The sequence below is a fragment of the Prenolepis imparis genome, unplaced genomic scaffold (genome assembly GCF_030444845.1).
Source record: "Prenolepis imparis isolate NDT839.2.m4 unplaced genomic scaffold, iyPreImpa1.0 SCAF_9, whole genome shotgun sequence".
Lineage (NCBI taxonomy): Eukaryota > Metazoa > Arthropoda > Insecta > Hymenoptera > Formicidae > Prenolepis > Prenolepis imparis.
The window spans coordinates 628,586-650,570 of NW_028141167.1; the positions used below are offsets into that span (position 1 = coordinate 628,586).

The 21,985-nt window shown below is 35.7% G+C and overlaps 7 protein-coding genes across 9 annotated transcripts; 4 read left to right on the forward strand and 3 right to left on the reverse strand.

Moving 5' to 3' along the window:
• Nucleotides 1-20: 20 nt before the first annotated feature.
• Nucleotides 21-2,929, reverse strand: LOC145940916 (ras-related protein Rab-36). Of its 3 annotated transcripts, none has more exons than XM_083046566.1 (9): nt 2,605-2,929; nt 1,808-2,385; nt 1,652-1,743; nt 1,389-1,555; nt 1,128-1,229; nt 970-1,034; nt 747-877; nt 460-655; nt 21-366 (listed from the first exon to the last, which is right to left on the reverse strand). In XM_083046566.1, the coding sequence occupies exons 3-9, from the start codon at nt 1,712-1,714 to the stop codon at nt 293-295; spliced, it is 798 nt and encodes a 265-aa protein (XP_082902692.1). In that variant the 5' UTR covers nt 1,715-1,743; nt 1,808-2,385; nt 2,605-2,929; the 3' UTR covers nt 21-292. The 3 variants fall into 3 exon arrangements, with proteins under 3 accessions (XP_082902692.1, XP_082902691.1, XP_082902690.1); XM_083046565.1 differs by having other exon boundaries at nt 24-366; nt 460-664; nt 1,652-1,739; XM_083046564.1 differs by having other exon boundaries at nt 25-366; nt 460-664.
• Nucleotides 2,889-4,605, forward strand: Rpl23a (ribosomal protein L23A). The gene is made up of 4 exons (XM_083046567.1): nt 2,889-3,005; nt 3,485-3,783; nt 4,020-4,147; nt 4,261-4,605. The coding sequence occupies exons 1-4, from the start codon at nt 2,969-2,971 to the stop codon at nt 4,520-4,522; spliced, it is 726 nt and encodes a 241-aa protein (XP_082902693.1). The 5' UTR covers nt 2,889-2,968; the 3' UTR covers nt 4,523-4,605.
• A 218-nt stretch (nt 4,606-4,823) lies between these two features.
• Swip (strumpellin and WASH-interacting protein) lies at nt 4,824-8,615 on the forward strand. Its single transcript, XM_083045928.1, has 3 exons — nt 4,824-5,013; nt 5,132-7,386; nt 7,465-8,615. Exons 2-3 carry the CDS (start codon nt 5,159-5,161, stop codon nt 8,486-8,488), a joined length of 3,252 nt encoding a protein of 1,083 aa, XP_082902054.1. The 5' UTR covers nt 4,824-5,013; nt 5,132-5,158; the 3' UTR covers nt 8,489-8,615.
• A 1,447-nt stretch (nt 8,616-10,062) lies between these two features.
• LOC145941176 (CUE domain-containing protein 1) lies at nt 10,063-12,236 on the reverse strand. Its single transcript, XM_083047108.1, has 5 exons — nt 11,913-12,236; nt 11,676-11,820; nt 11,215-11,593; nt 11,021-11,104; nt 10,063-10,926 (listed from the first exon to the last, which is right to left on the reverse strand). The coding sequence occupies exons 2-5, from the start codon at nt 11,784-11,786 to the stop codon at nt 10,790-10,792; spliced, it is 711 nt and encodes a 236-aa protein (XP_082903234.1). The 5' UTR covers nt 11,787-11,820; nt 11,913-12,236; the 3' UTR covers nt 10,063-10,789.
• Nucleotides 12,237-12,737: 501 nt separating this feature from the next.
• LOC145941173 (ethanolaminephosphotransferase 1) lies at nt 12,738-17,401 on the forward strand. The gene is made up of 8 exons (XM_083047100.1): nt 12,738-13,454; nt 13,652-13,720; nt 13,891-14,083; nt 14,359-14,621; nt 14,857-15,014; nt 15,514-15,694; nt 15,780-15,956; nt 16,137-17,401. Exons 1-8 carry the CDS (start codon nt 13,383-13,385, stop codon nt 16,197-16,199), a joined length of 1,176 nt encoding a protein of 391 aa, XP_082903226.1. The 5' UTR covers nt 12,738-13,382; the 3' UTR covers nt 16,200-17,401.
• On the reverse strand, nt 17,262-17,944 carry LOC145941177 (coiled-coil-helix-coiled-coil-helix domain-containing protein 7). The gene is made up of 3 exons (XM_083047109.1): nt 17,843-17,944; nt 17,598-17,696; nt 17,262-17,523 (listed from the first exon to the last, which is right to left on the reverse strand). Exons 1-3 carry the CDS (start codon nt 17,942-17,944, stop codon nt 17,422-17,424), a joined length of 303 nt encoding a protein of 100 aa, XP_082903235.1. The 3' UTR covers nt 17,262-17,421.
• A 308-nt stretch (nt 17,945-18,252) lies between these two features.
• Nucleotides 18,253-20,685, forward strand: Rrp40 (exosome complex component Rrp40). The gene is made up of 2 exons (XM_083047107.1): nt 18,253-18,475; nt 18,553-20,685. Exons 1-2 carry the CDS (start codon nt 18,270-18,272, stop codon nt 19,070-19,072), a joined length of 726 nt encoding a protein of 241 aa, XP_082903233.1. The 5' UTR covers nt 18,253-18,269; the 3' UTR covers nt 19,073-20,685.
• Nucleotides 20,686-21,985: the final 1,300 nt, after the last annotated feature.

The following is a 21,985-nucleotide window of genomic DNA, read 5'->3' on the forward strand; positions in this document are numbered from 1 at the left end:
TCTCGTTATTATTTTTATTAATTGTATTAACGAATCATCGGAAAATTGTAATATATTTAGCATTTAATCTTTATATTAAATTATATTAATAAATTAACTTATATTTATATATATTTAATATATTTAATATATTTTATATATATTTATATATATATTAATATGTACATTAATATATATTTTAATATATGTGATATATTAAAATGTATATAAATATATATATATTAAATTATATTTAATATATTAATATAGTGTTATATTAAAAATTAATATTTATACTAAACACTCAGCTGTATTACGTCGAGCATTTCAGACACTTTGGCACTCTCTGCGCCTTCGTCTCGGCTTCCCTCGACTGTCTTTTCAACGCTAAAAATGGACAAGTACATAATTTATCTTCGCGAAAAATTCGCTTTTATAAATCGTGTCAGCTGAGCGATTTAAATATCTCGATCGACTTACTTATCGTCGAACCGATGTTGATCGGTTCGAGTTTTAAACTCTGCATCTCACGCAATGCCATTGCCTGAAAGGTGAGCGCGGCGATACGTGTGAATAATTCGGATACCCCGTTGCCCGTTTTTGACGAGACTGCCCAATATTCTGCCCGCATACTTCTCGCCATTTCCGCCGCCCGTTTTTCAATTATGTCGTACACCTGATGAGACTATATATGTTTCCCAAAATGGTAATGATCGATCAAGAAAAAATGGATATCACTGTCCTTGTCGATATTTATAGATATTTACCAATAAATCCTTTTTGGCGCCGACTAAAAAGATGTGATATGAACCAACGTTGCTACGACTCGCTTCATTCAACCATTGCTGGCAGTGCGTCAGTGACATCAAGTTACTCACATCGAAAACAACCATAATTACTGCAAAACAAAATATATATATATATAAGAATATAAATAATGTAAAATGTAAAACGAATGAAAAAATTATAGAAAGAATATTTTATCTTTACCATTAGCGCCACGATAATAGGATGCTGCTATACATTTGAATCTTTCCTGTCCGGCAGTATCCCATCTAAATATATGTAAATATTCTTTCAAATTATTATCGTATTTACATTTATATAAATATTTGTAATATTTTTAGATTAACAATAAGTTTCATTACATTTGCAAATGAAAAGGCAAACCGAGAATATCGAATCTCTCCACTTCAAAGTCCACGCCGATAGTAGCCTTGTAATTATTGTCGAAGAGCTTGTGACAGAAACTATATAAAACAACAATAATAATTTTAATATCCAAATTTTTACGTCAAAGATATTATTTATTTGTTTTAAATAAATAATAAGCGCAATTTTTAAAAACTAAATAAAGTATAATAAATAATCTTCGTTATGTCAAGAGGTTCTTTTATCAAAATAATTACCGGTTCACCAACGATGTCTTGCCGACAGCAACGTCGCCGATGACGATCACTTTGGAGATTCTGAGGGTCAAGTTTTTGTTCTCGCAGGTTCGTCTGATCAAGGTGCCGAAATCGCTCACGGTGTACGGAGTGATCTCCGATGAAAACGGTGGCGGCCAATTAGTTATCTATTCGGAGAAGAATTAAAGAAAAAAAAAGTGCATTAATATTTTTTTATTAAACAATAAGCGAATTCAATTTCCAGTAAATCTTTTTTTTCTCACCTGCCTCTCATCGTGGGCTTTTTCTTTCATCATTTTGTAAACCGCGGAGCGCGTTTCCAACATCGCACCGAATCCGAAAAGGATTAAACTATCTTGGAAAACAATATGTTTATTTTTTATACGCGTATATATATTTTACGATACATATATACATACCTCGCGATTACATGTTATTCGATTGATTTTTTTATATGCCGCATTGAATTGTCTAAAACTTTTCCGCGAGACTGACAACTCTATATCGTGAATGTTATGTGAGCACAACATATGAGTAATTCCGGCGAAACATTGGTTGCTGTGGCAGGTGTTCAATTCATCGTAACACGCGTGTGGGGGGCTAGACGTGTATATACAGGGTGTCCGGTAATAGTCACGCCAACCGTCGTGTGCAGATTCCTGGGATCATTTGGAGACGATTTTTCCTCAGCGAAAATGTCGAGGGAGGTCATTATTTTTTGCATGTTTCCAATTTTTGCCATCATGTATCTTAGTAACTAAGCCTTAAATTAAAATTCTATTAAAGCAAACTCTACCTGAAATTAACTGAAGAATATGAATTTATTATTATTTTATTTCCACAAGGCTTCGTTTGCGAAAAACCCTTTATTTTCAATCGCTTATAACTCGAAAATTATTGGTGTCTCGACATTTTTGCTGAGGAAAAATCGTCTCCAAATGATCCCAGGAATCTGCACACGACGGTTGGCGTGACTATTACCGGACACCCTGGATTCCTGCGAACACAACGTAATATATATTAGGTGTATAATACTTGGAAACTGTCATTACGAAAAATGTATCGTGAATTATATAATTATAATAATAAAATTATTTATAATTTTTTAATTATTTTCTTTTTCCTCGAAAATAAGTTGATTACAATATTCTATCCATTTATATATATATATAAATTCATCCTTTATTAAATAATAACTACATTTTATAAATAATACCTGTAGCTTTCTTTCTCTCTCTTCATTCCATTCCTGCGGCATTTTTGCAAATACTTTTTCAATTTTACTCTCTTTCTTCTTTCCAAAACGGTTTTAATTTATCAATTTAATGTGCACGAGCGAAAAATTCAATGGTTTCAATCCTTTAATAGAGAAATAAAGCATTCGCAAACTCTGCTAGCGAAATAATTCTGGCTGATAATAGATAATTCACAACTCCGACAATCTCTATTTTGAAAATTCTCCGTTTCGTCTGTCAACAATTAGCGTAGTAGTCGGAAGTAGTCGGTAGTCGGATTGGCAGACAGCGACACTCGCGCTTCCGCTTCACGTTGACGTTCTCTTTCACGTTCTTTTTAGCAAAATGGCACCCAAACCTACAAAGTCTACGGATAAAGCAGGTAGATTGAAATCTACAACAATATCTACAACTTTTTCTTCTTTTAGATTAACACATTTTAGAATAAATTGTGCTATTTAATTAATGTAAGTTTATAACGATAGTATTCGAAATTGATTGTGTCTCGAGAACGCCTCTCATGACACCCATGTGGTTGATCGTTCTTTAAGTACATCTTTATTTCGTTGTTTTTACAATAAAAATATTTGCAAAGAGTTGTTTCTCGAAATTTTACGCGTCTCTGTTTTATGAATTGTTTACAATGCGATCTTTCGCAATAGTTCTTTTTGATGTAATATTTACATGACTGTATCATAACCTATAAAATAGAAGAAGAAAACGAAGAGAGGTGGAAATGTCTGATTTCTTTATATTTTTAAAAGAGTAATATGAATATATTAGAAATATTTTCAATTTTTCTCTTTTTAATATGTTTTCTCAATTATTAATGTAGTTATTTCGCATTCTTATAAATAATAGGTAAGCCTGCAGAGAAAAAGACGGAGAAGAAGGCGGAGAAGAAGCCGGCTACCCAGGCTTCCACCTCTAAAGTGACCAAGCCGGCAGCCAAGCCTGCAGCAGCGAAGAAACCAGCAGCAGCCAAACCAGCGAGCGCTGCCAAACCTGCCGCAAGCAAGCCTGCGAGTAAACCTGTCCTCAAGCTTGCCAGTAAACCGCTGATCAGCAAGCCTAAGAAAAATGTACAGGCTGCTAAGAAGACCCCGAAGGGTGGAAAATCAGCAGCTCCTGTGCAAAAAGCCCTCAAGGCGCAGAAAAAGGTTAGTCAGATTTTCTCAAAAATTATATCGAATATCATCAATTTTTTTAATTACTCTTTCTGTGTGTCTCAAACAATATTACTTCTATACATGATGATTGTTAGTGTGGGAATCTCTTTGAGTTTTCATGAAAATACCTTTAAACACAATACTGATGTGAATTAAAGCGCATAAGATATGTATACAATTGCATATTACATATTACTAATGCTGGCAATTGCATTTGCATTTCACAGATCCTGAAGGGAGTACATGGATCCAGGGTGCGAAAGATTAGGACGTCTGTCCATTTCCACAGGCCCAAAACCTTCAGACCACCGAGGAATCCCAAGTATCCACGTAAATCTGTGCCAAACAGAAATCGGTAAGAGAGCTCGAACGCTCGAATTCTTTCAAAATATCTATAACGATCTAAATCTTTGTAATTCTTCTCTGAAAATCTATTGTTTATACATCATTGGAATTTTTGCATTTCAGCATGGATGCTTTCAATATAATAAAATTTCCACTTACGACGGAAGCGGCGATGAAGAAGATCGAAGACAACAACACTTTGGTCTTCATCGTACACACGTCCGCCAACAAATATCACATCAAGGCGTCCATCAAGAAACTCTACGATGTCGATGTGGCGAAGGTGAACACCTTGATGAGGCCGGACGGCAAGAAGAAGGCGTACGTGCGTTTGACACGCGATTACGATGCGCTCGACGTCGCCAACAAGATCGGCATCATATAATTTCTATCTCTCTTGTTAAAAAATAAAACAAAATCTGTACTGATAATAAAAAAATATCAATATGGATATTCAACTGCACTTTATCTATATTGTTTCCTTGTTCGATTATACTCCTTTAAACAATAGAATAAAGTAGAAAAGGAAAAAATATCTTTATCTGATTAATAAGTCGAAGTATTGATTAAAAAAAATTTTTTTTTTTTGTTTTTGTTAATCTTGTGTCACCTCAAGATGGTAAAGTATATCGACTGTACTCACGAAAATATTGCCATCTATCGCGAATAGCGTAAGATAAATTACATTGTTCTCTGAGGGAGTGTACGTGTACATATGCATGCAAATGTCAATGTAAAAATTCAAGTTTTGGATAATAACAATGAATTGTGCGCAGTGGGAAAACAAAATAATCTGTAGCATTATTGTTTAAACTCAAATAAATGCTAAAATAGATATGTACGAAAAAATATATACGTATTTAATATATTTGTGAGGTAAGTAGATAGTATCATATGTATCAAATAAACTTTATGTTTTTTCAAAAGGCCCAGATTAATAATATATAATTTAAAAAATCATTAAAGTTCTATAATTCATGTTTTCATGTCGCAGATTATCCGCATCATTCACTAATTAAAAATGATAGAAACATCAGCGTGGAATTCCAAGAAAGATGAGAGCATCTACAAGGCTGCAGGTGCCATGCACCTGCGAAAGTACGGCGAGTTCTTTGAAAACCTGGTGGAAAAATCCTGGAGTGGCGACTCTGCACTGGAGTACGTTATAGAAGGTCCTCTACGTCTGATTTACAAAGCGAAGGAGGACATTAGCATCCTCTCCCTGGTGGAGATGGAGAACAAGGCACTGTCCAAGCTGCTGGCAGCCGTGGCAGGAACGTGCAGGGAAATCAGGCTGCTAAAGGTGGAAGCTGATAATTTCTACGCAAAACTCTTTGCACACGGGGAGAGATACGTGGATGACGATCTCACTAATGTGCCTAAATTGCTGTCCGATCTGCAGGATCTGTCCATTTTCGTTAATCGGATGTCAACCGTTGTGCACTTGACTACGCAACAGTTGGCGAGTCTATCTGGCGCCGAGATTTATTTACCTACCATAATCGAAGGGTTTATAGATCTATTCGTGATCTTTATGACTCTCGATGAGATCGTTGACGCTCAATCGACAATAGTGGATCAGTGGAAGAAATACAGAATGCATGTACGTTCCATGATGCACAATCCTTCGCAATTTGGTGTCGCTGAGGCAAAGCTAGAGACATTCAATCACTTATTGAAGGATCTGCAGGAAAAGTTATTACGAAGGAATATGTTTCCAAAGGCGATCGAGCATGTGATGGATGTGAATAAAGGTGCAGTTATGAGCGAGCAGATCGTCAGCTCTTTGAAGAACACGATCACAGACGTAGAGACTAAGTCCAACGACCATGCTGCGTTGAACAAAAACTGGATAAGAGCTAACGTTGGCATCGCGGTGGTCATAAAGCTATTCGGTGCTTGCGACCGAAGATTAATCAAGAGAGTGCTGGAGGCGAACAAGAGGTTCTACGCGGTCACGTTGATAGGAAACGTGATTTGGGTGCCTAGCAGATTCCTCAGCAACATTGTGCCAAAGGAAACTGGCACCGCCGTAAGTCCGCAGATAGGTGAAAAGATTCTACAGGCGAGAACGCAGAGATTGCCGATTGTAGTGAACAATCTGGTACACCGAGCAATGACCTGGTGCGTAGAGATGCAGAATATCCTGACAAGGACAAATCTTCAAGTATCTGACATCGGGCAAAAACGTACATTGCTGACGGATTTGCTAGCTCTCGTGTCCCAGATACGGGAGACGGTCGTGTTCATAACGAATCTTCACGCTTTCCTGTCGAAGCCGATGAGTCGCAACACGGTGCAATTGATCTGCAGACTCGTGGAGTTGCAAAAGTCCCTGCAGACAACCTTCTATGCGCTTGGACCGATCGTGGTGCAATCGCAGGCGCAAGTGCTGCAGTATTTAGCTTATTACATGCTAGCTATGTTGGAGACAGCGCGCAAGGGTCTTGTTCAGAAGGACAAAGGCTACAGCAGAGAGCGACTGGATGCGCTATCGCTGATAGGACTCGCTATGCGGCTGATAAGCGGTCCGGCGAGCGCTGACAGACGACTGATAGTCCGCTGCACGCTGGGATGCGCCAGTCAACTGACCGATACCTTCCGCGAGGAGGACATGGTGAAGCTACGGTTCCTCCTGGGTAGCTATGATGCCGTGGCCGAGCTGCACGAGCTGATCGACGAGCTCGGTGATTATTCGTTGCTCTTGCATCATCAGAATATGCTGCCCGCCTACTTCTCCTCAGTCGTCGACGGTAACACCGGTGTCTGCCACGTTGCTCATCTGTTCGCCGCCTTCAACAGCGCCGTGGGCGAGCAGGAGTCGGTTGAGCTAAGAGAAAAACACATCGCGGAGCTCAGGGAGAGCCTGGTGAAAAGCGTACTGAAGCCGGCCTGCCATGAAATCGAGACCAGTCTACGACTGCATGTGCACGCCCATCTTAAACTAGACTCCACAAACCCCTTCAACATTGGTGCCAAGGACAGTGGTAGAGTGGTGCGCGTCCCGCCACTACCCTTAGCCGAAAACATGGTCTGCACCAAGAGGTTCGTCGAGCATTATCTGGATGATATGTTTTACAATCTAACAACGGTCGCTCTGCATGATTGGAGAACCTATCGGATGATGCACACGTTGGCCAGCTATAAGATGGGTCTGGACACAGTGCAAGATCATCTGCCGACGCAGACGCTCGAACAAGGCCTGGATGCTCTGGAGATCATGCGTAATATCCACGTGTTCGTTTCCAGGTATAAAATCGAATTATATTAATAATTAATATCTAGAAATTAATCGCCGATATATTAATATTTGATCGCTCTGTCCAGGTATCTGTACAATCTGAACACGCAAACGTTCGTGGAGCGCAGCAGTGGTAACAAACATCTCAACACCATCGGCATCCGACATATCGCCAACTCGATTCGCACCCACGGCACCGGTATCATGAGCACTACGGTGAACTTTGTCTACCAATTCCTGCGCGTTAAGCTGCACACGTTCTCGCAGTTCCTCTTCGACGAGCACATCAAGTCGCGACTAATGCGCGACATCAGATTTGTCCGGGCGCAACGGGAAGCGGGCGCCACTCCGTATACATATGAGCGAGCGGAGAAATTTCAGAAGGGCATCCGGAAACTAGGCATGACCGCGGACGGGTTCAGCTATCTAGACCAGTTTCGCCAGTTGATTACGCAAATCGGCAATGCGCTCGGTTACGTACGACTGATCCGTTCTGGCGGTCTCCACGCTAGCTCCAATGCGGTATCCTTTCTACCGGATATTGAGAAGACAGTGCCGTTCGAAGCGCTCTGTCGCGGACTGAATTATAGCGTCGAAACGCAGGCGGCGGGTAGACGGCTGGAGGACGACATTGCCGATCTTGTACGCAACTTCACCGAAGGCATTCAGTACTTCAAGCTACTGGTGGATGTGTTCACGGCGGCGTTTCGCGACGCCAAGTCTTATCATCTACAGCAGTTCTACGCTATCGTGCCGCCACTGACGCTCAGTTTCGTAGATAATTCCGTGTCGAATAAAGAGAAGATGTTTAAAAAGAACCAAACTGGCGCGGCCTTTACCGACGATGGCTTTGCCATGGGTATCGCCTACATCAACGCGCTACTCGATCAAAACGCAGAGCTGGACGGTTTGCATTGGTTCAAGACGGTGGAGCAGCACATCGCCCAGGAAAAGTTTGCCGCCGAGAGCAAGGACGATCACGGCGATGAGAAGCTTCAGCAAACCAGAGCGCTCACTCTCCAACGTCTCGCCGAGAGGAATGCCGAATTCCAGCTACTGTACTATAGTCTTTCCGGTGCTAGAGTGTTCTTCAAACAACCCGATACGTAACGCGAGAGAACCGATGTTACTTTGATACTTCAATATTGCATTCTTGGATCTGAGTCGCTTTCTTAATTGATAAGGGAGAAATAGTTGATACAAGTTAAACAATAAAGAAGTAAATGTGCACTTAGAACTATTTCTTAATTTTATTCCTAATTTTGAGTTTGAACAGAATTTAAAGTAAATATAATGCAGTCTAGCGTCTCTTTCGATTTTATACATATATATATATATATATATATATATATAATATCATAGAGCGCATGTTATTGTGTAAATGACTTAGATTCTTTACAACCATTTTTTTATAAATATTTTCTACATTCACAATATCAGATTCTCCTTCAATAAATAATGGCTAGACTGAGCGACTAGGATTTATTATGCCTAAAGAAAGATGCAATTGCTACTTGCAACAGCAAGTAGAATTGAAGAGTAAGTGAATGAAGGTATTTGTGTGATTTTTTTAAGCTTTAAATTTATGAGTAATCACTCATCGCAATAGTGTGTGTGCGTGTGTAAAAAATTATCATTAAACTGATACAAACTATTTAATAAATAATCTAAAATAATGTAAATTTCTGAGAATATGTAGCCTTCATCCACTACTTTCAATTAATCAATCGGATTTTCACTTTCCTGATAATTAGATTTTTCAAAGAAATCGTTTCTCCAATCTGGATCTTAATGTTGTCTTCTAAATTTTTAACAAACTATTTTGTCTATAATAACATTAACGCACTATTGGCGTATGATAGACATAGATATATATACACAATATAATCAACTATTTTCATAGCCGCACGTGCTAAAAAGCAATCGCATTGCGTTACTTTCAGGGTTTGACTAAGTGGGCCCAACCCAATAAAACCCGGTGGGTTTTATTGGGTTAAACCCACTTTAAAAAACTTACTTAAAAACCCATTTATAAAACCCATCCAAAAATGCTAAAAATTTAATAATATTATAAATGAAGTATTTAATATTGATTAATTTTTCTTATTTATTAATGTAATAGAAGGTCTATTACATTAATAAATAAAAAAAATTAAATAAAAATTAATTCATAATAAGGAATTGTGCCAATTAAATAGCCAATTTTCTTAATCATTAGCGAATTATAAAAAATTAAATTAAAAAAATTAAAAAACCCAACAAAATCTTAAAAAACCCAACAAAATCCCAAAAAACTCAATAAAAACCCAATAAACCCCAAAAAACCAGGTTTAAAAAAAAAACCCCACTGGGCTGGGCTTTTTAAAAAAAATCCAGGTTTTTTCAAACCCTGGTTACTTTGCATACAATAAGAACCTGATCTCTCTTACATTAATTATCATTTGAAACGATGGCTATCGTTCTTATGTAAAAAGTATTTTTCCAATGTCAGCAATAATCTTTTAGAGCAGAGCTGTCCACGTTTTGCACTTTTCGGCCGATTTCCGAGGCTCACCGCCTAGCGGCCCCCACTTACGCTCGAGACCTTAGCAACGCGTGGCCCGATAACCGTAGTTGCTAAGGTCTCGAGCGTAAGTGGGGGCCGCTAGGCGGTGAGCCTCGGAAATCGGCCGAAAAGTGCAAAACGTGGACAGCTCTGTTTTAGAGATTATCACTGGATAAATTTTCGCAAAACTTTCTCGTATTAATTTACAAACGATTCGCCATTAATACACAACAACACAGATAATCGCAAGCAACATGTATCACAACAAAATATAAAATCTATTAAAATAAAATTTACGTCACAATATCGCAATAAAATATCACATTGAATTTATCAGAATTAAAACAGATCTATATCCTCTTATTAGGAAATACATTAAGATTATATTAATTAATATATACTATCCCTATATATATATATATATATATATATATATATATATATATATATATATATGTATATATATACACATACAATATGTATATCTGCATATTTACCGAAATATGATTTTTTTGATAATTTTGTGTATTGTTTCAAACTTTCTTCTTGATATTCATTTTTCTTGGTAAATTTTTATCTTTTTGCTTTGATACGCTTTTGGATCCTCAGCTTAGCAATTTCATTATCTCTGTTCAGCTAATCTCGTCAACCATCACGTGAACCAGAAACATAAATGACTAATTAAATTATGCACGACGCTAACATAATTTTCATTCGTCTCGTGCAAATTACGCGACATGGATATGCTTGTTTTTGTGACATTTAAATTACACTTAAGCTGTGAACGCCATTAAGTTTGTTCTGTCTTTACAATAAAGTAAGACAAGAGTATAGATATTCCCTGTATCATAGTTACAGATGTTTCTTTAGGATTGAGGTTTCGATGACTCTTCTGGATCCAAGAGATCGTCACAGGAAGCTGTCGGTGGCAACAATTGCCTGCCACCGCGTTTCTTACTGCGTGTGAATACTTTCGTGAGTTGTGCGAATTTACGTCGAGATACTGTAAGAGTGCTCATTATTAGAGAGAGAGAGAAGAATAGGTAAGTTACACAACATGGTTCTTAATTTTAATTCTTTTTTAACCAATTACTTACGTTTGCCCATGTTTTTCAGTCTTTCCTTAAATAAATCCTCGTCATCATGACCAGTCTGACCGCCGCACTTTTCGAGCTTCGAATCTACAAAGGAAGAAAAGACATTTAACATTATTTTTTACAAGAATTGATATTAATGGGCAAATATATAATTCTCCTGAATATTATCATCTTGCAAATCTTTAATTCTTTACCATGTTCCAGCGTAGATAGAAAATCTTCATTCCAACGAAGTTCCGCCATGAACTCCTCGTTCTGTAGAAACATGGCAATTCTCTCGTCTTCCAACAAGGAGTTCTCTTGCGAGTATATCAAGTCAACGCCATCATCCGACATCATTTGCTGGGGCAGCCTTAGAAAGGTATCCGGCAATGGTCCCAACAACGGTGGCTGCCACTTATGTATACTTTTTAACGATTTGCTAGAGTCTTTCCTAGGTGACTTTGCGGTGCTTGGCAATTCTTCCTTCTGCTCCAATTCACTCCTGATCTTCTCGTTCTCGTTGTCAGTACTCATAGTAAGTAACTGGTCGATCGTGGTATCCACAGCTCCCTGATTGGATCTTAGCACAGCCTGACAAATGGTATAATTGAATTCAATTTACTCGTATTAATGAGCGATGTGATTATTATATCTACAAATTCCACATTTTTACCTCTATCACGTCGTCGTCCATTTGCGGGAACATGTTCTTAAAGTCAGCCATCGCCTGGTAAAACTCCAGCGTGGTCTGCTGCTGTTGCTGCTGCTCCGTGGCAGAGGCCATGGTGAAGTTTTCAGACAGAGATTGACGGACAGCGCTGTCGCGATTATAATTAGAGAATAAATTGTTAGCAAGAATAAAAACCTCCACACACACATATATTAAAAATACGCATATGCATATAAACACCTGCTGACGATCTTCAAGAAGTGACAGCGTTACCCATGCCTGCGACCACCGGTTTACGTTGTTACATCGACTCGACCTTTACTTAGCGTCAATTAGCATAGTGTCATCTTTCGAAACGGTTAATTAGTCGATTGTGCGGCGCGTTTAGAATACAAGAGATCCGCTGCCAGTCTATGCATATATCATCTTATATGTATTGTTATGTACTGAACAAGCATCAAAAAGTTCCTTGGATTTTGTTGGCACCGGGTGGTTAATACGTCCACTCGCACGGTCACATCGAGAAGTTGTCAATCATCGAAAATTGCTCACCATAAAAATGTCAAATACATAGATAGAGCGTTAGCTGCCGATTTTGGCAAAGAAAATACGATCTTGTTCGGTTCCTTTCCGAGTATTCGTGATTGGTGGATAGTGCTCCGAACCGAACCGAAGTCAACTCCGTTCAAAATAGACTTATCTATGTATTTTATATTGTCTATGTCATAGGCGCGAAATTCAAATGCAAAATTAATTTGAGCAAAAATGTGCTTCCTCTTTTTTCCACTACACTTATCTTGTCTTATATAATTATTTATGTATATCTGTGCTTGTGCTGAATAATATCAACTCCAATATTTTCAATATTATACAATAGTATTAAGAAAATTGTATTAAGATTACAAATGTATCGCATTATAAACATAATACTCGCCTGTCATTGAAAAAAGTACAATCTTTTATCTCGCTATCTCTTCAAACATTTTTCAAAATCTAACATATATACATATATGTATGTGTTGTGCAAATAAAACATGTGTGTACAGAGAGATAAATGCAATTGTAAAGGCACACGTCTCGATGTTGAAACACAGAAACGCGAACGCATTGGCGATTCGGATGTTGGGGCGTAAGGGGAGATGATCAGCCGGTGCTTCTTTCTCTATTCTCTCTGTACGTGAAACCGCGTCGCGCATGCATTGTGGATTGTGGTGTATGCGGTATGCGGTCTGTGGCCTGTGGCCTGTGGTCGACAAGCCGGGGGATCGTCTGATATGAGTATATTACATACGTAATACGCGACTAATTTATTATTATATTACGCATATACATCGTTTCGCGGCGCGCATGAGGTGATTCGCGTCGACGAAAGCGTAATTGTCAACTCTTTCTCTGTGAAAATCGGAACGGAATCTCTCTCTCTCTCTCACTCTGTCTAGGTGTTTACGAAGAGTGCGCAAGATAGACGATAGACATTCTCTTCGAGCACTTGGCACGATGAATCCACGTAGAAATAGACGATTTTGCGGACGATATAAAAGAGGACAAAATTAACAAAAGGAATATTCGTACGTGGAGTTTCGGAGAACGCGCGATCGAGTGCTTCTCGTCGCTTCAGTGACGGTATTTTCGCGTAAATGTGCGGCGGTTAACGATTGTAGACGTCGACGGATTGGATTCGTTAGGTGGTTAGATTTTTGAGATTCCAGAATGTATCGTAAGTTCAAGTTCGAGGTGGAATACCTGACCGAGGAACACCTCACGGGGTTCGAGAGCTACAAAGTGAGCATTTGATTTCAAAGTTTAATAATTATCAATGTTAAATTATATACATACACATGTAATTCATAACAAGTATATTTTACGTAATTAAATTTTATATAATATAATATACAAAATTACTTTTATTCGATTAATTGACTTAATAATAATGTAACGCAGTTACTTTGATGTACTTATATCAAATATTCTGATTTCAGTATAGCTCTATGGATACAAGTCCTCTAAGTGTATATGTTATGCATCCCTTTTGGAACAAAGTAGTACAGGTATGATTTTTACGCTTTAGTATTAGCAGAATAATTGTTAATACAATAATAAAGATTATACACTTTTATCTATAGACACGAAATATATATTTAGTAGAGTTATATATAATATAGAATAGTATTTTATAATAATTATTACAAATATTAATTGTGTGTGTCTTATTTTATAGTATTGTCCAAAGTGGGTTGCCCCAAATGTACTAACCTTCTCTGGATTCCTCTTTACCGTGTTGAATTTTATGTTATTTGCGTATTATGACTACTACTTCTACGCGTCCAGTGATGACAAGCCGGAATACCCTCCAATATCGCGATGGGTCTATGCTGTAGCTGCTTTTAACATTTTTATGGCATATACGCTTGGTATGTGTATTTAGCATTGATATATAATTTATATATTAACATATAGTTGTATTAATTCTATTATAATCAATATAGAATCAATATAATCAATATAGAATATAAATGGATATAAGAAATTATATATATTTATATAAAATTTTTTTATCTTTTATGTTCAAAAATAATAAACTTGAATATAAAATTGAATGAAACGTACAAATTTATACAAGATTAGAGTTTCATTGAGAAGTAAATCTTTTAATTTAAAATGCTCATTTATAATTATTACATTACAGATGGGATAGATGGAAAGCAGGCGAGACGTACACAAACTTCCGGTCCCTTAGGAGAATTATTCGATCATGGCTTAGACAGTTGGACCGCTATGTTGATCACTGTGTGTATGTACTCAGTTTTCGGCAGAACGGATCACAGTGTCTCGCCATTACGAATGTACTTTATATTATGGAACGTATTTATTAATTTCTATCTGAGTCACTGGGAGAAATATAACACAGGTGTTCTATTTCTTCCTTGGGGATATGATGCTTCCATGCTAGTAAGTTTACTTAAGCCATACTATGGGTGTGTGTGTGTGTGTGTGTGTACAACTTGAATTTTATAAAATTATAATAAAGAATACATACAATTATAATAAAGAAAATATATATATATATATATATATATATATAGTTATTGTGTGTGTGTGTGTGCGTGCATGATCTGGTCAATTAACAAAGTTTCCATTCCATTGAAAAATGAAAATTTATATCAATTTTTTGTCAATTTTATAGGCAACTGTCATAGTATTTACTCTTACCAGCATAGGTGGACACGAAGCCTGGAAATTTGAATTGCCGGGTGGTGTGTCAGCAGGAATGATGTTCGAAATGCTATTTTATGTTAGTGCACTTGTGTCCAATTTGCCGGTTGTTCTTTGGAACATATACAAGTGAGTATGCCTCTTATTGTTATCACAAATTTTATTGAAAAATTATTAAATCCATGTCAAAAAATTTATCAGATAAAGTTCAAGATAGAATTATATAGCTTTTTAGGAAATTTTTAACAAAATATATATTGGTAAAGTCTGTATATAAATAATAATATTAATAATTATAAATTCTTAATTTTTATTCTTTTTATGTAATTATAAATAACCTTTATATTATAACCCACAATTAGCTTTAATACTCTCTCCCAGAGCAAAGTTCTTTCAATGTCCTTTTCAGAAAATATTTGTGTAGTAACTTTACCACAGAATACATATACATATATATGAAATCTACAAACAACACATCAACCTGATAATGATGTGTTTTTATAATATTCTAGAATATATAGTTAATTTGTTGTTTGTAATCATATTTTTTGCATGCTATATATATATATATATATATATTACTGATGCAACACATATTACTCATACTATTGTGACACATCTTTTGTAGGTCATATAAAGATAAGACCGGCAAAATGCGGACGTTTCCAGAGGCCATAAGGCCCTTGGTGCCTTTGATTTTGCTCTTTGCAATTTCCACAATCTGGATAATACACTCTCCAAGTAACATTCTAGAAAAGGATCCAAGATTAATATATTTTGCCATCGGCACAATCTTCTCCAATATATGCGTAAGATTTTTTATTTAAACAAGTGGTCTAAAAAAAAAATTTGATTCTATCAATGTTATTTAATTTAAATTGTTTGCTGTTGCAGTGTCGATTAATCGTATCACAGATGAGTAATACTAGATGTGAAATATTACCATGGATATTGTTGCCAGTCGCAGTAGCCGCTATTTTCTCGTTTATGTTGCCTAGCATAGATCTAGAATTTATGTATTTGGTCTCTATAGTAGCTCTGTTGGCACATGTTCATTATGGTGCTTGTGTGGTAAGTTTAATGAAATATAACTATGCTCTCGTAATTATAATTCATAAGATACTTGTATATATTTCTAATTATATAATCTCTATATATCTTTATATATATATATATATATATATATATATATATATATATGTATACCCATGCAAAGCAATTTATTTGTCATCTTTGATTTTGTAATTACAGGTGCGTCAAATGTGCCGCCACTTTCGTATTCAGACGTTCTCTATAAAAAATCATTCCGAATGACTACTTGCCGACGATATATGTTGAAAACGAAGAAATCACGAGGTAAAAAAAAGTCGTTAAAATCGGCGCAGACAAAAACAGGGAGAAGAGATCTGACACACATAAACATACAAACTTCTTATTAGATTTAATCGTGAGGAGATTAATTATCATGACAAAACACTTATTGAGAGAACAAGAAATTCTTAGAATCACGTCCTTCACGCGAAATACGATTATGCAAAAGTGCTATTCGCAGAGATTGTGATAGCGTTATTTTATTTCACATATCATAATCATGAATCGTCTACAGAATCGTCTATTTATTTTTATGCCGAAAACAAAATTCTCCGTTCTATAAGAATTCGTTATATATTATCTTACTGTGATATATATTTAGTTATCCGCGCATCACTCCTTTAACTTTGAAAGAACAGTGGTTTGTCCATAAACATTCTCCCCATCATATATGCCGCTTAAAGCACTGGGCTTATATATACATATATATATATATATAACATGTGTGTACAAATACTTTTTCTTTGAATGCTGCTAACTTCATCGAGCAGTAACCTGTAAAAATATGCACCTCTTCGTTTTTGACACGTATCGTCCCTCGGATGTTCATTATCTTACTAATAATGTAATGTCTACATTTTTCTCCTTTTCTTTTCTCTAATTTTCCTATTTCTTTCTTTCTAAAGCTGTATAAATTATCATCAGCAATTCATATATGTTTCAATAATAGAATAATGCATGTTGTGTAGTAAAAGTCATTTAGTACAAGTTAATATGTATGATAAAGGATCGAGTGTATTATTGTTTATATTTGAGTGTAAATTTGTGTTAAGATTTGTATGATTATATAATTATTACATCGTATGATTTCCATATGAAACTGCATTGCAAAATTCTAATATAATCAAATGTCAATAACAAGAAATTATTTTGTTTTTTATACTTTAAAACGAAAATTTTTGATTACAATTGTAGATGAATTGTTTTCGAAAAAAAAAAAATGTAAAATTAATTAAGTATGTTAAGACATATACTGGAAGAAATTTAAGACTTTGTTGACAAATATTATTTTTGTTTTTATGGATTTAATATGCTTACATTTTGTTGGAAGCTATATACATGATATAATACAGTGTAATATTGCAAGACGTATTGGAAAAAAACCTAAGATTTCACGAAATAAAGGATATTTTTACAAAGTAAAATGGTTTATATACATTTATCGCTATCGAGAGTTTAGAAAATCAGCCTTTATCTTTACACGCTCTTCCAGAGGTGGCATATATGGCCTGATATTTTTTAATTTGCGTTCAGACTGCACTTTAGCCTGGATAGAAAAAATCTTTTCAACCATTTGATGGAAAAAGAGATACATATATATTATATCGGAAGAGAACTTACCCAAAATTCTTTACAATTTTTATAATTAACAAAGTACACTTCGCACGCTTCACGCTCTTTCTGATTAGAATCCAAGCATTTTAGGGATAAAAGGTGCTCCTAAAAAAATATAGACAAGTTCTAGCCTTTTTATTGCATTTTCTATACTCTTTTTTTTTTCTTATCTTTCTACAGAACAAAAAAGCAACCTGAAAATGATTTACTTTCAGACAATAGTGTCTAACAATTATAAAACATTTAAATACCTTGTAACAAGGATTGTTCATTTCTTGGTTATGTTGCAATGCATATTTTTTCACAGGACCTATTTGTTCCGCGACGTTGTCCGAATTTTTCTGTTTACTCATTTTGCTTCTGATGAGAAGATGATTTTATGTACATATAATCTTTTATATTATACAATATATTCGATATTTAATGAGAAAGAGAGGAAGAAGGAAAATTGCATGAAAATTGAGAAAGTGTAGAGAAAGTGTAGCTGGTGCAGCTGAAGAAAAAGAGGAGGATTTGCAAGTTTGTGTACTCGCGATCTTCTCATCTTCATCTCATTGAAGATAGACCTTAGACGCACGTGGTGTTTTGCGAAATTTTGAAAGAAAATCCATGTATTTTATAATTTGAATAATAATAGAAAGAGGGAGAGTGAAAAAGCGGAAAAAGCTTTTACTCGAAATGAAGGTTAGCGCGGGTGACATGGTGATGCCGGGTGACAGTCTGGAGGATATCGTGTCAATGAAAAAGGAAGGCAAGAATGAGAGAGAGAACGTGATCCTGGGACCCGGATTGCGCCGCGAAGGCGACACGGTTTACGTCTGTAAAGCAGGTATCCTGAAGAGACGCGAGCCGGCCGTCTTCTACGTGGACAGCTATCAGAAACGGTATAGAAACCCTGTCACTCTATATTCTATGCTTGTTACAGCTCTCCGATTGCGATAACATTACTCTTTACCGGCAGATATGTTCCCAGTCGAGGGGAGAACGTGATTGGTATAGTGACGCAGAAAAGCGGCGACATTTACAAGGTAGACATAAGCGCCAGCGAACAGGCGACTCTCTCTTACCTGGCCTTCGAGGGCGCGACCAAGAAGAACCGGCCCGACCTGCAGGTCGGCGACGTCGTGTACGCCAAGATGCTCATCGCCAGCAAGGACATGGAGCCTGAATTGGTATGCGTGGATTCTCACGGCAAGGAGAACGAGCTCGGTGTCCTCGGCTCGGACGGCATGATGTTCACTTGCACGCTCAGTCTCGTGAGGAAGCTCCTCAATCCCGAGTGTCCGTTGTTCAGGATGCTCGGTCGGAATCAGGTGTACGAGATCGCCGCCGGGATGAACGGCAGGATATGGATCAAGGCGCGATCGGTCAAGGAGACGATAGCCGTGGCGAATGCCATCCTCGCCGCAGAGTACACGCTACCCGCCGAAATGCAAAAACTCTGTGCTAGAATCGAGAAAACGTTGCTTCTGCTAGCATAATTGCAACTCGACGAAAATCCACTTTCGAATATTGGAAAGTAAAAACTGAAACGATGTGACTAGACTCAAAAATATTTTGCTATTTTTTTTTTTATAAAATCAATAAATGTAAAAAAAATAATAGATAAAATAATAAAATTAGAATTATTTATACACATTAGATGCAATCTTTTAACTTTGTTATATAATGTATAGACGCGTTTTGTAGTCGATTTTATTTAATTAAACGCAGAGAATAACGACGCCGCTCGTATTATCAATGTCGATTACATTTATTGTATCAATATCTATAATGAATTTTGTAAATAAATTTGGAAGTTCCTTACAATCGATATTTTATATAAGACTATTGTAGCGCGTGACAACCACTGTGACAACCATTCTGTGATAGTGTATTAAAACTATAGGTACAATTATCACTAAAAAATATTGTACGGATGCACATCGACGGAAATGGCGAATTCGTGTAAGGTGTTTGCGCAAAATGATATAATCGACAATCGCAGTTTGACAGTTAAGAGTAGGAATAAAAGAAAAGCTTCTCAGAAAGAAAATTTAACATTTATAAATTCGCTCTAACAAAAAGAAACGACGATTTTCGATGACATTCGAACATTATGCTAATAATCGCAAACTGTATCGATATATAAAGTGCAGGGCGCGCTTACAATAATTTTTATTATATTTTTTTTTTCACTGATATGTGCCTAAATATAATAATACTCTCTTCGGCTTGCTCGAGAGAGATTATATGTGCATAGTCTAGCTAGACAGTGTGATTTGCACTCAAACACAACCTTTACTTTCTTTCTCTATAAAATGATATTCCAAGAGCAAACTGTCTAATCCAAATACTCTTTCGCTTAATCAAAATTTCACAGAAGATGTCTTTGTACTTGGTGGAATGTATTCATTGCCATCGCTTTCTAATTAAACATATAATATGCGAGAAAATCATCGGTAAAATATAAATAATTCTGAACAATTTTTAATCTCTTTTACTGTTTTAATAAAACGGAGTAGTATGACACAACTTTTTTGTTCTTTAAATAAATAAATATATATATATATCGTATTTTGTAAAAGGCATTTGTATATATATCCAATGATTTTCTAATTCTTGTCATTGCACAGCAAATACTTCAGCGCCAATAAATAACAACTTAACGTTAAACACATATCACTATTAACTGACAAGTTAATTGACAGTTAAATAATATAACACAGAAAAAGAAAAAGAGATAAACAATAATATAATGCATATCGAGTACACATAACGCAATAGAGCATATATATGCAACAAAGAAGTTTTAAAAAGATCTAAACAAAATAACAGTATCGATAACAACAGAAATACACTTATTAAAGCTAAACTATTCTTTTTGGTCGCATTTATGGCCCCTACTCTCCATCTCGCACACAGCGCTGTTTTAAAATAAAATACTATCTAAAGGGATTTATATTATGACATGTTCAGGGTCAGGATTGTCTCTTTCATGTACCACAGAAAAAATCCAAAATCCTACAAAAAAAATTTCTTTAGAAAATAAGAAAAGCTATGAAACATACACAGAAGAAAAAGTAAAATTATTAAAGTTTAAAACTGTATCTTTAAATAGCCAAAGAATTACAATTATATATTTTTTATATATTAAATAAATTATTACAATTAAGATTGTAACATTATAATAATTTTGACTATTATTAGAATTATATGAGTGTAATTCTTTCGTTTTCTACATCTGTGTATTCAATATTGAAATCTCGACCCTGGATACGATAGTATTACATACTAATTACAAACAAATCATCGATAATCAAATCAAATTACAGGAGTTTTGCGATGTTATATGCCGTAATACATCTTTCTTTTTTTTTCTTTGCCGCTACTCTCGATATTTAACGAGACTTCAATGAATTATCGCGCCAGTGATATCAAACGTAACAAATGTTATCTTCACAAAAAAAGAAGGCAAACAAGTTTGCGAGTTACATGAAACGAAAAACATTTATAATATCGGAGACATTAATATCTATACTACGAAACTATCGGGTATATTCTGTATATTATGGAAGAAGCCTTAGCGTTTCTTTTTTTTCTTTCTCGTAGAAACCATATGTTCATCGCACATCGGGATGTAATTAGGCAGGCAAATATGTATGTTTGGGGACGATACATGGTGGCATTACTAGCAACCATAAACACACTATTCTATGGCATTGTGCTTAATATATATATATATATATATATATATATATATATATATGAATGTGTGTATATATATATATATGCGTTTCGTCAAGGAGTGCGCTAATTATCGAGGTATATCGAGGGAATAATTATATAAGTTATATCTAACGATAGTGATAACGATTGTAAGTTTTGTGCACGCACATCTATCGCGGTGATACTGATATATAAAAGCGATGTAACATTATAGTTATATACGCAGGCGAACAATCGGAAAGAAAAGGCGAGAAGAATTCTTCCCGGATGAAGATGAAAATTGCTTATGATTCGATGAACTTACAGAGAAAAAAGAGAGAGAAATTTAAGGTAAGGCATCGATAAAATATTGAGACTGAATAAAAATCGATTTGAAAAATAAAAATTTCTAAACAATATTACAGCTTCCACAAAATCACTCAAGGAGAAACAAGTATGTGTTTTTAGAATCTTGTAAGAACTACTCTTAGTTCTAAAAATGCTCAAATCTTTAGAATTTAGTCTCAATTTCTACATTTTCTAGTTTTTCCAAAGTAAAGATGTAATTCCGAAATAAAAATTCTTCTAAGAATATATTTCTATTCAAATGATAATAGATTACTAAAATGACATTAAATATATTTGTTGAAGAATTTAATATAATGACTGTAGTAAAATAAATATTATAACGATGTGTACAGAATCTT

What these genes read in the sequence shown, in the direction of transcription:
- LOC145940916 (XM_083046565.1), bottom strand. Translation starts at nt 1,714, where the DNA reads ATGTTGGAAACGCGCTCCGCGGTTTACAAAATGATGAAAGAAAAAGCC. An exon ending in GCGCCAAAAAGGATTTATTG is followed by an intron (nt 665 to 746) that starts GTAAATATCTAT and finishes AAACATATATAG; the next exon opens with TCTCATCAGGTGTACGACAT. An exon ending in CAACATCGGTTCGACGATAA is followed by an intron (nt 367 to 459) that starts GTAAGTCGATCG and finishes GTCCATTTTTAG; the next exon opens with CGTTGAAAAGACAGTCGAGG.
- Rpl23a (XM_083046567.1), top strand. Translation starts at nt 2,969, where the DNA reads ATGGCACCCAAACCTACAAAGTCTACGGATAAAGCAG. An exon ending in CCCTCAAGGCGCAGAAAAAG is followed by an intron (nt 3,784 to 4,019) that starts GTTAGTCAGATT and finishes TGCATTTCACAG; the next exon opens with ATCCTGAAGGGAGTACATGG. An exon ending in TCTGTGCCAAACAGAAATCG is followed by an intron (nt 4,148 to 4,260) that starts GTAAGAGAGCTC and finishes TTTGCATTTCAG; the next exon opens with CATGGATGCTTTCAATATAA.
- Swip (XM_083045928.1), top strand. Translation starts at nt 5,159, where the DNA reads ATGATAGAAACATCAGCGTGGAATTCCAAGAAAGATGAGAGCATCTAC. An exon ending in ATCCACGTGTTCGTTTCCAG is followed by an intron (nt 7,387 to 7,464) that starts GTATAAAATCGA and finishes CGCTCTGTCCAG; the next exon opens with GTATCTGTACAATCTGAACA.
- LOC145941176 (XM_083047108.1), bottom strand. Translation starts at nt 11,786, where the DNA reads ATGGCCTCTGCCACGGAGCAGCAGCAACAGCAGCAGACCACGCTGGAG. An exon ending in TCTATCTACGCTGGAACATG is followed by an intron (nt 11,105 to 11,214) that starts GTAAAGAATTAA and finishes CTTCCTTTGTAG; the next exon opens with ATTCGAAGCTCGAAAAGTGC. An exon ending in ACTGAAAAACATGGGCAAAC is followed by an intron (nt 10,927 to 11,020) that starts GTAAGTAATTGG and finishes GCACTCTTACAG; the next exon opens with TATCTCGACGTAAATTCGCA.
- LOC145941173 (XM_083047100.1), top strand. Translation starts at nt 13,383, where the DNA reads ATGTATCGTAAGTTCAAGTTCGAGGTGGAATACCTGACCGAGGAACAC. An exon ending in CGGGGTTCGAGAGCTACAAA is followed by an intron (nt 13,455 to 13,651) that starts GTGAGCATTTGA and finishes TTCTGATTTCAG; the next exon opens with TATAGCTCTATGGATACAAG. An exon ending in TTCATTATGGTGCTTGTGTG is followed by an intron (nt 15,957 to 16,136) that starts GTAAGTTTAATG and finishes TTGTAATTACAG; the next exon opens with GTGCGTCAAATGTGCCGCCA.
- LOC145941177 (XM_083047109.1), bottom strand. Translation starts at nt 17,944, where the DNA reads ATGAGTAAACAGAAAAATTCGGACAACGTCGCGGAACAAATAGGTCCT. An exon ending in TGAACAATCCTTGTTACAAG is followed by an intron (nt 17,697 to 17,842) that starts GTATTTAAATGT and finishes ATATTTTTTTAG; the next exon opens with GAGCACCTTTTATCCCTAAA. An exon ending in AAAATTGTAAAGAATTTTGG is followed by an intron (nt 17,524 to 17,597) that starts GTAAGTTCTCTT and finishes TTTTCTATCCAG; the next exon opens with GCTAAAGTGCAGTCTGAACG.
- Rrp40 (XM_083047107.1), top strand. Translation starts at nt 18,270, where the DNA reads ATGAAGGTTAGCGCGGGTGACATGGTGATGCCGGGTGACAGTCTGGAG. An exon ending in GTGGACAGCTATCAGAAACG is followed by an intron (nt 18,476 to 18,552) that starts GTATAGAAACCC and finishes CTTTACCGGCAG; the next exon opens with ATATGTTCCCAGTCGAGGGG.